This window comes from Callospermophilus lateralis, chromosome 1, assembly GCF_048772815.1.
Source record: "Callospermophilus lateralis isolate mCalLat2 chromosome 1, mCalLat2.hap1, whole genome shotgun sequence".
Taxonomy (NCBI): Eukaryota; Metazoa; Chordata; class Mammalia; order Rodentia; family Sciuridae; genus Callospermophilus; species Callospermophilus lateralis.
In genome coordinates this window covers 47,628,382-47,643,688 of record NC_135305.1, presented here as the reverse complement: position 1 = coordinate 47,643,688, position 15,307 = coordinate 47,628,382, and the positions used below count along the sequence as shown (strand labels likewise).

Below are 15,307 nucleotides of genomic sequence, written 5' to 3'. Positions count from 1 at the left end.
TTGTACTGTTGTTGTTGTTGTTGTTGTTGTTTGGTGTGGGGAATTGAACCTGGGGGCACTTAACCACTGAGCCACATCCCCAGCCTATTTTATGTTTTATTTTGAGACAGGATCTAAGTTGCTTTGAATTTGCAATTGTCCTGCCTCAGCCTCCCAAGTTGCTGGGATTACAGATGTGTTCCACTGCATCCAGCACACTGTTCTTTTTACCATGGAAAAAAGAATGTTTTTTTGTTTTTAAACATGAAGGGGGCATGGCACTTCCAACAACTTTAACAAGAGAACATGCAAGAGATGAATAGCATAATAGCCATTTAGCTATCCTAATAGGGGGTGCAGTTCTTCAAGGAACTTATTTACCTGTTACATTATTGGACTCATGAATATATCTGGTCTTTGGAAATGGAAATGTGGATTGCGTCAACCTGAAAGAAAACTGATGACCTGGTCTGAAACAATGCAGAGGCAGCTCCTGCATTTGTGTACAATCCTGTGTCATGATAACTGTCAGTAACCACCAGGAATGAGAGAAGTTGTTTTCTTGGTTTTCTGCTAGAAGCATCAGATCATATTGATGGAACAGAAATCCAGGCTGTTTCCTAAGGGGAAATGGAATAACATAGTATTGTTACACAGACTCTGGAGCATATATAATAATCTTTACCTGCCACCTATTATACTTGTTGTAGAAATTTGCCTTCTTCAAACACAATTTTCTACCTATGTAAACTTAGTTTTCAGATATGCAAAATGGGAATAATAACATACACTTCATCAAGGTTCTTTTTTTTTTTGGTACCCAGGTTTGAACTCAGGGGCACTCAACTACTGAGCCACATTCCTAGCCCTATTTTGTATTTTATTTAGAGACAGGGGCTTACTGAGTTGCTTAGTACCTCCCCATTGCTGAAGCTGGCTTTGAACTCGCAATCCTCCTGCCTCAACCTCCCAAACCATGCACCACCATGAGGGGCTCATCAAGATTCTTGTCAGAATTAAATGAAATTTGAATGATTCGCTTGAACCTCCCAGGGGAGATAAAGAAAATATCAGATGCTTTTAAAATCAGAATTCATACAAACAATATTAGTAATAAAATCAACAGTAACTCATAGTTTTTTTCATAAATCTCATTCATTCCTCATTACATTTTATTGTTTCATTTTTATAATGTATCTGTCTCTATGTTAAGAAGCCAAAATGAATAAGTTACAAACAAAATAACAAACAGTAGAGTTCAGGAATTCTAGACTTGCATTTTTCTTTAGTCTGGAAGAATAAAAGCTGTATTGAAGCAGCACATAAAAACCAAAAGAATAACAATTTGGCTTTTCCTCTCAGTTAATTTTTACAAGAATTACAAATTCATCGTGCCCTATCCTCTAACAGTCAAATCCAAACTTACAGCAGTTGTATAGATCATACAAAATTCATGATGTTAAAACTAGGGGCACAAAAATCTGTCCCTACTATTAGAGGTAAACTGAGGTATAGACAAGGCAAGTAAAAAGCTAAATAATCTAAAAGGGGGCTACTACTCACCCTCCCTGATTCTTCATTCATGGGTTTTTGCTCTCATGTTGACAGCCCTGAGCTGCCATGTCCAGATGCAGCTCTGTGTCTGTCCCCTCCCAGAATATCTCTGGGCCTAGCTGGTAATTTTGGTGGGTGTCGGGTGGAGTGAATGCTTCCTGTATTTTTACCTGTAATGGGCTGGTTTCAGTTTTCCTTAAGTATAGCCCTTCATCCTATTCTAAGCCAACCAAAAAAACTCACACTTAAAACTTGCAAAATGCTTATGCTTTGGGCATCTGTTTTGTGGATCTAGTTATGATAGTTTCAGTGGGATGCCTGGATTGGGGGCGGGAGGTAGGGAATAATGCCATTTCTGTATCAAATTTCCCAATAATATAAAATTTGCACTTGAGTATTAAGAAATGGGAAATGACAGAAGTAGAACCACAAATAGAGTCATATTAAGCAGATTGTTGACAAAAGGTTGACAAAAGGAACACTCGATGAATAATGATGCATTTATATTTTTAATACACTGGTAGACCCATAAGGCATTAATTTTTCTAAATTTTTATTGATCTCTGAAGCAGCTAAATGATCCAAAAGGATGGCTTATATTTCTCAATCATCTCAAAGCCTGCAGCAGTTAAAAAATAGTGTTCATTCTTTCACTCAATTCAATTCTACATTTAAAAATAACATATTTCCTAAGGTGAGATTTTCTAGATGTTATTTCATTTCAACACAGTGACTGAACTCTTATAAAATAGCTTCTCTGGAAATAAATGAAGATAATATGTATACATACTGTGGAAATTTAGCCATTCCACATTTTATTGCAGTAAAAATTATCCGTTCTTTTTTCTTTCTTTTTTCTGTTGTTCACCTATTGAGACAAGCATAGCTGGAGAAGAATGAAAATAAATAAACTAGTTGTGCCAATTCATAATCAATAAAAAGCTAAACACTTAAGCAGAAAATATATCACAGATTTGTGCCCTAGCAAACCAGCTATTTTTACCTTTCCATCATCATCAGAAGCCGCATTCTGACAGAAATCATTTGGTTGAAGCAGCCGTGATATATAAACCCTATGGGGTCTTGTGATTCAGATTTAGGAATATCAACCGCAGAGGGTCTAAAGGCATTGTGCATTAGTATGTATTGAGACCTCATTCCAGGTGGCAAGCAGCTGGATTTTTGAAAAATAAAACTTCCAAAATAAATGTGAAGGGCTTGTTTCCAGGTGATAAGTGTTATATTTAATGGAATCATCCTCAAAATGTTATAAACGAGGCAAAAAGGGAGTTGTGCATATTTAATATATTTGTTTTGTATTTCCACTGGTCAACAGAATAATGAAATTCCTTAACTACTTCTCTTTAACTTGCATGAAGAAAGCACGGTATGTTGCTAAATCTCTTTTCACCAGCTCTGCGGAGAAACAACTTTAATCCTTGTTAGAAAATTGCCGAGTCTGGGACTGACAAAGAGCTCATGCTTGTTCTATTGTTAGTGCTCCCGGGCCCCAAGAGCAGAGCCCTTTACAGCTGCGTGGATCCCGCCCGGCTCAGCTGCACTATTTAGGAGAGGAGGTTTGTCAATTTCTATTGACAATGGAGAGAGTTTTTCAGGGCCTGTAGCAGTGCTGACACAGTTGGGGATCAATGCCAGCCATTCAGACTGCACCCTCTTTCATTGCTTTGGTTTGTTAATTCAAGACTAAAGGTCCACTGAGGGGGTTCAGGGTGTTTAAGAAAGCTGATGAACTGTTTAAGAAAGCTGATGAACTGCAAGCGTTTATAGCCCTGGTGTGGCAATTTCCATAGTCAGTGGCAACTCCTGGCACTGAGGGAGCTGTGTCCTTGTTGACCCTCTTGTTATTAAAAATGCACAAGTGCTGCGCTTCTCAATATTTCAACACTCTTTCATCGTCAATACCACCTTCTGAGCCCTTCAGCTTGTTGCTTGCTCTAAAGATCTTCTTAGATTGGGTTTGAAAACTTCACCTTAAACACTAGATTAGACTGATGTTCTGTTTTCCGTGCTCCTGTTGATTTGTTGAACCTTCCCAGGGCTGGAAAGCAAGTAGCAGCTTGATGGGGAGACGGGCTGCTAATATGATTTACCAGTCTACAGTCATGCACAATAAGTGTGAATAAATACAAGGGTCTCACAGAGTCAACCCTAGCCTTTCCTTTTCTTTTATTTTCGCTTTAAAAGAGATATCTCAAGAAAATGAAGTGAGTAATGCATGCCCTTACAAGAGTTGAATGAACCACAAAAAGAAAAAAAAAAAAAACATATTTTTTGTTAAAGTGGTAGGCTGCTGTCATGGATTGATGTAGGAAAAAAAAACTGTAAAATATACAGTTACCGCTTTATTCCTGTGTAGACCAAAGCAAAGAATAAAACAGTAATGCCAAGCCTTTGGCTTCAGTGTGGGTGTGGAGCCCCTTCCCTGTCATCCCCTGAAGGGAAGAGTGAATAGTCAACCAAGTTATTTGATAAAATTAACTTCTCCAAAATGAAAAGGCATTCCCTAATGTTTGGACTTTACTGCACATTCGCCCTTTTCAAGTATTTCTTTTCTTTGTTTGATGCTGGAGGTTGGTTCGATTTGGTTCTGTGGAGAGAAATGAAGCTCACCTAATTTTGACTCTTTTCTCAAGATGAAAAAAATGGGACTGGCTATATTTTCAGCTCTCAAAAGAAGTATACATTAATTTCAGTACCAGAATTAGGAAAATGCTGGACCTTTCTATGTTGGTGGCTTTGTTTCTTTGTGGGGTGGAAGGTTGCCTCCAGTTTCACCATATGCAAGAAAGCAGCAATGTAGTGGCAATTTTGTCCTTGGTCGCCTATTCTCAGTGGCAGCATAGGCTAAGCTCTGAGCTAAACTACTGCTTTCCCTTAATCATCTGCTCAGTTAAGCTGTAATTCTTCTTTAAGAGACTGACCTGGGAGCCAAAAATATACAGTCTCATCAGATAGGATAATTATTCTCAGAGACTTTTCCTTGTAGAATAACATATTGCCTTCCAAGTAAGAGAATGCTTAACCATTTTACTAAGAGTTCTCTTTTTACTATCTTTATAGTTAACTATAGGTTATTTTATTCCTAAATCCCTTCTATTAATATTTTGGTGTCATATTTTTAAGGAAGGCTTATCAATAACTTTCTGTGTTACATTAAAGGCCCTTTCAATTGTTATGTAATCATAAGTAACCTTACATACAATGAGAAATGGAAACAGATTTTTTAAGAACATAAAGATGCACATGGAGTAATTTTAACTGTTTTCATTTCCCTCATACTTATGCAGCTTACTATGTAGCTGCACAATCTTGACAGATAAACTGATGTAGTTTTACAAGATTTCATATAATATGTAGTATTTTTCTCTCCTCCAATAAAATCAAAAATTTTACTATTCACTCCAAAAAGACTCTAATTTTAAGAGTCTAATCCACTTTGACAACATTTTAGTTTTCAGATTATTTGGAGAGTGGTGTGGGGTAAGGATCTTAATTTGGCATACTCATTCAATATTGCAGTATATACCTGTGTTTATCTGCATAAAAACAGAACTCAAGAAGTTGAGACTGTAAATAATTTGCAATAAGGAAGTATAGAAACTAAAAATCAGAAAGTAAAGTGAGTATGTGCCTATAAAATATTTTGAGATCTCACATATCACTAAGGTACTGAATTTACTAGCAGTTTATTTTTTTAAGAATTTAGAAGTATAGGTATCTCATGTTATAAAATTGTTTCTAATATTTTTACATGTCCTGAAAAATAAAGTATCCCTTAGGAAGGAATGAAACTAGGTGCATTTATAACATTAAAAAAAAAAACCATCTATCTTACAATTTAGAAACTTTGACATTTTTAGTTATCCCTTGATTGATAGAATTTAGGAAGTCAGTTACTCATTTTAATTTGCTTACCTGATTTTATGCATGTATGTTCAGCAAAATAACAAATTAGTAGAAATAAATGGTAAAATATAAAACTAATTCATTTTTAATTTATGCATAAAATGCCATTTTCTATTATATTGAAATGTATCAGAACAGTGTTAATAAATACAAATCTAGACGAACTTCACTCATGTCTACCTTAATATTTCTCTTAGATGTTAAATGTACTATTTTATTATTGTGGACAAAAAAATATTTAAGACTTTTTCCTGTGTTTGAGTACCTAAAACCATGTATCTGATCACACATAGCTGTCCTGGCATTCTGTTTGTGTATACAAGCAAGGCAAAAATCACTTCTCTTTTAAAAACTCTTTTGGTCTTTTGCAAAGTGCTGAATGGCCATTGATATTTCTGTTACCTGAATGAGCAGCATTATTATCTAAACTAGCTTTGTCACTTACTCCCTTAAATAGTCACCATCCATGCTGGACTTTTTTTGAAAATAGGAAACAAAATTTCTTTCTTTTTTCTTCTCATATACATTAAATAGAAGCAAGATATTACATTTAGAGAAGAATTTCAGTTTTCCCCTCAAGGGAGTTGTAGTCAATAGAGAAAAAGTCCAAACCCCCTAAAAACACTTACAAAATGAAACAGATTCTTTCATAATCTGGTCAATCATGTCTTTTTTGTAATTCTTTTAAGACACAAGAGTTCCATTTTGCTCCTGTTCCTTTCTGTTATCTCAAAAAATCTTGGCAAATACCTAACTGATAGTAGGTAAAAGGTACGGTTGAGGACTGATGTTATTTTTGATGGGTATTTTTTTTTTTGCCACCCCTCATTCAAAATGTTATTTCTAGTTATTGGACAACATGGCTTATGCCAGAGCACATTTACCATTTGAGTTTTACATAACATGCAGTCTAATAGGAAATTTTCCTTTTGAAAATAATTTACCAGTTATTCTCTGCTGCTTGGCTCTCCATTCAGCTCCATAATATGTATTTTGTACCCATTGTTACTCACAAATTACAAAGCAGGCCACTAGGCTGCAAAGTGCAAAAACACTGTTTCCCATGAATATGTTACAGCTGAAAGACTGTAATGTTAATTCATGTAAAGCACAGCCTAGGTCAATTTAGCAGATTTCCTAGCAAAACATACAATTCTGTTAACAGGAAATTATAGCATTATTGACTTCAAGTGCTGATCTGTGGTCATTTCAGAGTGTTTCATTACCCCCTCATTACCAAATCTGTTAAATGAATACTGTAGAGGTTGTTTTCTTTTTTGTTCTCCTCCCTTCTGCCCCCATCCTTCTTTCCAGCAATGGTACAGCAATTCCATGAAAGTCATTTGCGTCTGGTTGGCTGATAGATTAGACCTGCAGCTTCATATTTACCAACTGAAGACGCTCATCAAGATTGTGAAGGTAAATGAAATGTGTGTAGATGTCAATTGCCCATGAAACTATAAATAATAATGCATATATTGTCATACCAAACTAAGGTTTGATATAACAGAGTAAGTACTTAAAAAGCATAACATTAACAGCGATGTGCTGCCATTTATTTCCATCTTTACCTAGATTACCAAATAACGCTCTTTTTTTGAACTAATAAAAGAATATCAGTGAGTAATCACATTTTAAGATGATACACATAAGTCCACTAGCATGTTTCTTAAGAATAAAAATGTTCTTCCATAATTCATTCATTTCATACTCATTAGGATCATGTATCATTATGAGAGCTTTGAACTGTATTTGTCAATAGAATAAGGAGAATCTCGATTATTTTATTATATATTGGCATGAAAGTATTACATTGTCACTACCTAAATTCTTTTGTAAGCATGTCCCTTCTTAGACAGAAAAGGTGACCAGTTTGAGTGTTGGAGACCATCCAGAATTACTAATGCAGATGTCATGTAAGTTCAACAGGCCATTTCAACCTTGCATTTTCTCTTGCTCTTAAAGAGAAAAGTTAATAACTTATGTGTTATATCAAGTGAGTAGTGGCTATAAAATATTTCTTTAACATGATTTTTTGCAATTTGTAAATTCTAGTAAAAGCAAAAGATTTATCCCAAGTTTAACTTTTCTTAAAGTTGAGACAATTCCACTTATGGCTAAAAATGTAACTATGCTACTGACCAAATGTTTCTTTAAATGAAGGTCTTTACTTTCATTTTATTTATATTGATGGTACACAGGTGTGGGTGCTCATACACATAATGTAAATGTTTGCATATGTATATATATGTACACACATGCACACTGGTTCTCAAAGTGTTATTCCTGACACAGCATTAGCAGCATCACCTGGGAACTTGGAACTACAAGTTCTTGGGACCTGCCACAGACCTTTGGAATCGAGGGTAAGCCTAGCAATCTATATATTAACAAACCCTTCAGAGGAGTATAATACTTGCTAAGGTTTGTGAAGAATCACTCTTTTACATTATTTTTTGAAAGTTTCCAAATTTAAATGATTTCTGTCACTGTGTTGGTTTTGCAATCTAATTCAAATATGAAATTTTTGTGCCATGAAGACATAGATTATCACAGGTTAGAAAGAATCACAAACAGGAAAATTCTGTTCCAAAATCAAACTGGCCAATCTACAGAGAGGTAGAAACAAACCTGAAAAACTACAATAATATTAATGGTGATCAATCATAAATAATTAGTAAAGTAACTGGCACTCGTAGCATATTAATATTCTGCGTACACACTACATTCAGTGGACAAAATATATTTGATCCAACACACCTCTTATCAGGCGCTATAATTTATTTTTTTACAAAACTATAAGCACTGGATTCATTCACATTCAGCTTAATTCTCCATTGTTTCTTCCTTGTTTCTGTAAATATGACTTGGAGAGCTTTTACATGAAGTTTGTTTTTCATAAAAGAGAATCACCATAATGTATTTACCTTCCAAAAATATCTATCTGTTCATGTTGTGATTCATACTAGGATTAGCTGGTTATCTTGGCCAGCAGCCATATTTTCAAATCAGTGTCTCCTGTGTTCAGGATGTTAGAAGTTACATATTCAGCCAACTAGTGTTAGCTCGAAGATTGTTCAGATCTTTGTTTTGTTTTGAGAATTAAAATCTCCATTTTTTATTTGCCTATCATTCCTTTCTTCAAAGTTAATCCTTTTCTCACATTTACACGTCTAAATAAGTAATCATCAAGCAACAGTGAAATTATTTTCAGTTTTACTGAGGTATAATTGACAAATAAAAATTATTTATATTCAAGGGTACAATGTGATGACAGTTAATAACAGTGTATTATATATATAAAATTTGCTAAGAGTAGATTTTAAGTACTCTCACCAGTGAATATTTTGTCAGAAAAGAACAATTAGTAATTTTATAAATTATACAGTGATATTTTTATTGTGCACTAGTTCATTAAATTCATCTTATTTTAATATATTCTTCATTATGGTTATCAATAATCAAAATTGATAAATATAAAATTAGATTTCATATATAATGTTTGACTTTTCATGTTTTGCTTTTCATAAGCAATTCCCAAGGCTCAGCCACTGCTTTCTTGGGCTAATACATTTAAACAAGTCATAGAGTTCTTTTTAATAATTAAAAATGACTATATTCAAGGTGAATTAATAAATTAGTGTCCTAATTATTTTTTCTTTACTTTGAATATAAACAATTTCATAGATAGTTTTATTATTATTTAGAATCTGTCTGGTTTTGTTTATAATGGTCATTCTCCTATGAATTTTTAGGAAGCTATTCAATAACACTTGTATAGAATTGTGAAGGCCTCTAAGTGGACTTCCACCCAAGTCACTTGGACTTGGCCTGCTTATTACAGCAGAGTTGTGCATTTAACCTAGGAGTCAAGCCCTTTGACTAGAAGTCTCTCTTACTCCTCACAGGCCTTGCCATTCTTCTGTGCCCATAGAAACCCAGAGGTCATCAAAACTTATCTGATAGCCAACTCTGTCCTGTCCACATAGTGGTTCACTCATATTGCTAAGAAAATGAAACAAAATATACCCCAGGAAGATTCCACAAAAGTCTGAAATTACTTCTGAAGTTTTGACATCAAAATGATTTATTGGGGAAGGAAAAAAAGTAGAATTGCCAAATAATAAAAGTGGCTGTTGAATTTGTGTTCTTTCTAGTGGTCGAAGGGTATTTAAAAGTAGATAACATAAATCCATTGCCTTTTTTTTTTGTTAGGAGAAAAGAAAACAAGTGAGCAGCGCACTGAGGCAGGCACTTGTCTTAAATAAGAGCCACCAAGGCCATTGCAGCAGCCAGGGTAGATGTGCAGGTGCTGTAACATTTTGTGAGTCCTAGAGAAACAGAGATTGCAGGATGTCTACCTTGTACCTCGCCTAACTGCTTATTACTTGCTAATAGAATAAGGAAGTGGCCTTAATTGTATGTAAATCAGAAAGCCCTTGAGGAGAAAGCCACAATTCAAGTATGTCCTGGCCAATTTGTTGATAATTAAGCTAAGTCTTAAGGAAAATTATTCTAGTAAAGTAAGAAAGTTAGACCCCAAAGCTCAATATACAATTGTCACTCAGTGTGACAATAGTAATTGTAATAGTAATCGATGTCAAATTCGTCATCTGTGAGTGAATATTTTATGTGCTCAGTGTGCTGTTAGTCTGACTACAAAGTAATGATAGACTTGAACACAAATCTCTGGGGTACTCATGCCATGTATATTAAGGTCACCAGATTCTCTAGACAAAAATTGGCATTTCAGAATTACTTTGCTGTCTCTGATGAGTGTTACCATGAGTTTTAGTATAAGATCATACCACTTTATTCATAACAACTTATGATTTAGAATAAATTTGTAACTTTCTCAAAATAAGCTCATTCAGATGAGAAAGAGAAGGATGGTGAATTGTATGTCTTCAAAAACTTTCAAATTTCAGTGAAAATAGAATTGATCTCTTAAGAAAATTGTGAAATTTAAGAAAATTTTGTATAAATTGTTTAGGCCAGGTGTGTTAATGGAGGAGCCTCAGATACACTTTCTAACTCATGTGAATGTACCATCAGTTCACCTGTCTGAATGTTCTGATATTTTCTGGATGTTGTGATAGAAGTATTCTGAATACATCTATTAAGTAAAATCAAGCATCTCTCTTACTCCAGCTGCTGGAGTTATGATTTGTGACCATGAAAGACAGTGTCTCTCCTTCTTATTTAACTTTTTTCATCTATTAAGTATAAATAATGACCAAAAACAAAGTGACTGCCAGCAATCATTTAGAACAGAACATGGCATATTGATATATACTGACTGATATTTTGACCAGTCCTTTAAAGTCTGGCTACTTAATACTAAAAATCTCACACAGGACAGTAAAAGAATTATAAAGGATATTTAGCATTCAAAATGGTCTTTGAAGTGACTCCATTGGATGAAGTATCTTCATTTTCTCTTTGTTTCTACATTCAAGAAAAAAATAATAATGATAATATACCACCCTGTTTAGTCATGAAAAATATGTGAAGATAATCATACTTTAAAAAGTGAACATAAAGGAGCTGGGGTTGTGGCTCAGTGGTAGAGCACTTGCCTACCACATGTGAGACACTGGGTTCCATCCTCAGCACCACATAAAAACAAATAAAGGCATTGTGTCCATCTACAACTTAAAAAAATGTTTTTAAAAATAAAAGTGAATATAAGGACTAGGAATATAGCTCAGCTGGTAGAGTGTTTGCCTTGCATACACAAGGCCCTGGGTTTGATCCTCAACACCACCAAAAAAAAAAACATAAGGAGAAATTTGCTTTTTTTTTTTTTTTTTTTTTGTGGTGCTGGGATCAAACCCAGGGCCTTGTGCATGCGAGACAAGCACTCTACCCACTGAGCTATATCTCTAGCCCATAAGGAGAGCTTTATAAGTCACATATTTTAAGTGCCACATAAGGAGTTTTAAGAATCAGTATAGAAATAATAACATAATTTCTGTTCTATTTTATGTAGAACATATAAGTTATAAATTATAATTTATTGTCTTACAAAAATGTAAATACTTGTTTTACATCCTATCTATGGCAACTTTTTGCCAGAAGTTAGCACTTCTTATTCTAAGGTTATTTCAAAGAGAAAAGACAAAATTCTTCAGCATTTAGGTGTACACAAATTTTTATAAAGTATAAAGATATTACATATAAATACATTTTATAATTCACAAATGCTAAAACTGTGAGCTTCTTTTACTAATAATACACCTATCCTCCCAAATTTATGCATTCTATAAAATGAAATGAATCTTTCAGTATTAAAGGAAAGTCTTCTTAATTTAAAAACCAAGAAATTATCTTTATGAAAAAAAAAAGTATGTACCATTTTATCTTTTTTATAGATTATTCAAATAGTAAATTCTGAGTCATTAGGAACATTTTGGGGAGGAGATCTAATCTGTCATTTGATAATCACAACATTTTGAACTATTCATAGTGATTGTAGTTTGGGTAGCACTATTCAAAATCATTCATTCCATCTTTCTTCCCAGAAATACACCAACAAGATGACTGACACAGGTAGTTACAATCTGAATTCATTAGTGGATTTTCCAACATGATTTTTGAAATGCCACCTGAGTGTATATACCTGTACATACGGACATACATACAAATGGTTAATATAACTTATCTAAGAAAATTCTCTCTTCTTCCTCCAGAAAACCTACAGGGACTTCCGACTACAGGGTGTGTTGGAAGGAACACTGAACAGTAAGACATATGAGACCCTGCACAGACGGCTAACAGTTGAGGAGGCCACCGCCTCTGTTTCAGAAGGTGGAGGACTCCAGGGCATTACCATGAAAGACAGTGATGAAGAAGAAGAGGGCTGAAGACACACAGCTCTGGAGAAAGGAAGACCTGGACTACTCGTTTTTGTTCTGGGGCTTTTTTTGTTTGTTTGTTTGTTTGTGCTTTTTTTTTTTTTAAACTTGTCCTTGTAATTACATTTAATGTCTTGACCAAATAAAACTTCTTGTATTTCTGTAAGAAGTAAACCTGGAGGTTGAGTTAAAGGGGAAAATGCCAAGTATATTTTTGAAGAAGATCCTTCTTGGTGGTATAGCTTGACCTAGAATTATTTGTTTGTGATTGGAACATGAACATTTTTTTTTTAATTAGCAAATTCAACCTCTTTTTTTTCCCATCAAAGTAATGTCCTGTGTGTAAAGAGATATGTATTTCCCATGATACAACATTGTGAGAAGCTACTTCTGATCACTGCACCAACCCTATTGTACCTTTGTTAAAATGATGTATACCTTAAAATTTATAATTTATGCACAAAGATTGTTTTGTAGTTAATTTACCAGTGTTGTGGTGTGTATAAAAACTTTGACCTTGGTTTTCATTACTCTAAATTGGTCTGCAAGTGTTGTCCTGGGCTTAAAGGACTGCCAGCTCCAAACATAGACTAGATTATACAATGGCTTGTGTCTTGTTCCATTCTGAACAATTTCTTTCAAGTGTAAGAAATTTCAAGGTGTGCTTCCATCAACATACCATACTCCCCTACTTCTAAATAGAACAGCTTGCAGGCAATAAAAATTCATTGGTCATAACAACTTCTGTATTTATTAGACTTGTATAGATTAAATGCAGTAAAATATGTTTGCAGTATTTCAAACCTCCCAAATTTCTGGCTTTGTGTCTTTGGTTTTTGTGGTATTTGTTTGCTTTCAATTTAATAAGCACTTTATTTTGTACCTAGTAGGTGCACAGATTTGATAAAATTATTATTATAACAGTTTATAGCCATAGCAAAGGAGACATTACATATTCAAATAGTATATATTAGTAATTAATGTTAACTAATAATTAGTAATGCTTGTAATGTTCACTAGCAATTGGCACTCTTACTGATAATTCTCTCATAATATTTTCTTGTGAGGAATTGGAAAGGTAGTAGTAGTATGCTTTCTAATTTTTATGTGAATTTTTATTTTTGTAATTTTGCCTAAAATATACTAGAATATTGTGCTGCTGCATTCATTCATAAGTAATTTTTTGAGAATGAGTATTAAAGCATTGTCCAAGCTTGCCTCTAACAACTGGGTTCAAGTAATCCTCCTGCCTTAGCCTCCTAAGTAGCCAAGACTATAGGAATATATCTCCCCCCAGCTATATTTGTAAGTAATTGTTTTTTGCAATACTAGTAACAATCCAGCTCTACCACTAAGCTAAAAATCCAGCCCTTTTTATTATTATTATTATTTTATTTATTTATTTTTTTTGAGACAGGGCCTCAAACTTGGGATTCTCCTGCAATAGCCTCCTGAGTGTCTGGTATTACAGCTGTGTGCCATTAGCCCAGCTTATTAGTAATTTTTCAGTGAAGTCAGTTAACACAAAATGAGTGGAAATAGCCCTGAACCCATGCAAAGTTATGTTTTAAAACTTTAGAAATTAATTAACTTGAACCTCCAAATGTATTCTCTGAAGTGTTATAAATGGTGATTATGTAGCTAAACTAGTTCACAAAATCTGTTGAAGGTTACTATATAGTATTGGTTGAGCTCAACTGTTAAGTCCTAGGGGTGAGATAAACATGAAGGAAGGCAGTGTCTTCCCCTTGACTTAGTGAGAGACTAACTTTACCAAGGCAATGTTTTCAAAAGGCACTTTGTCTTGGAATGCCCTCCCTTCATCTTTACATGGAGACCCTTTACTTCAAGTCCTCAAGTATCAAGTCATACTACCCTCAACTCCTTTGTGGTCCCCTCCTCAGGCTTTCTTCTCTGCAGCTCAAATTGTTCTAGGCTTGGAAATTACCTATGTGCTGGAGATGGAACTCAAGTCCTCCAGCACACTCAGAACACACTGTATGGCTGAGCTACACCCCAGTTACACTTCTTTTTGTTTAAATAAAATGTCCATTTTGTTGATATTGCTCATCTCAATATATTTGATCCTACATTGTCCTAAAGTGTGAGCAATAACTGCTGACACCATTCCCCCGACTCTACTGGAATTTTTTTTTTTTAATAAAGTACTCAAAGCAATGATCCAGTTGATAAGATTCAAAAATAAAAGAGGAGGACTGGGGTTGTGGCTCAGAGGCAGAGCGCTTGCCTCACACATGTGAGGCACTGGTTTTGATCCTCAGCACCACATAAAAATAAAGATGCTGTGATATATATATATATATATATATATATATATATATGCACACACATACATATATATACATATATATATATATATATATATATATATATATATATATACACACACACACACACACACATACATACTTTAAAAGTGAGGGCAGGGGGTAGGTAGTACATAGGAAAGTGTTTAGGGCTCAGAGGGTCTTTCTGCTAACTTCTCTAGGCTGTTAAGACTTTGGAAGTTCTGTCCAGATTGTGATCATCTTTGCTCCTTTATTTTTCAACACAGGATTTCTAAAAACTCCATTCCCACCTTCCACCTGTTTTCCTAGCAAGGTCAATTGCAATCCAAGGTAGGTCAAGGAACTGCCCACATTTTTCTGGTGACTACCAAGTCACAAAACGGGGTGAAGAAAAACTTATAAGGTAACTCTGAAAAAAAGTAAAAGTGTTTTTTGGGTTTTTGCCCAGAAATTTTCTTCAATCTAACTGCAAATTGCTTGAAATGACTTTAATAATTGTTCATTGGTGTGTATAATGATTAGGATGAACGCCCAAGCATCTGTCTATTAAAGGAAGCCAAGTTTTATATGATGTTATTCTTTTAAAAATACTTTTTAAGAAAAAGAAGTTTAATTGACAACCTATTAAGCCTTGCAGAATTTTTAAGTGAACTAATTTTTAGTTCAAGAATAAATCGCTCT

At 34.4% G+C, this 15,307-nt stretch overlaps 1 protein-coding gene across 1 annotated transcript in view; it reads left to right on the top strand.

The window, feature by feature from the left end:
* The window catches only part of Cadps2 (calcium dependent secretion activator 2), a 501,039-nt gene extending 488,003 nt beyond the window's left edge, over nt 1-13,036 (top strand). Inside the window, exons 27-28 of the mRNA XM_076861895.2 lie at nt 6,775-6,879; nt 12,153-13,036. Of these exons, the coding sequence (XP_076718010.2) occupies nt 6,775-6,879; nt 12,153-12,326 (279 nt within the window). The 3' untranslated portion in view covers nt 12,327-13,036. The remainder of the gene's footprint in view (nt 1-6,774; nt 6,880-12,152) is intronic.
* Nucleotides 13,037-15,307: the final 2,271 nt, after the last annotated feature.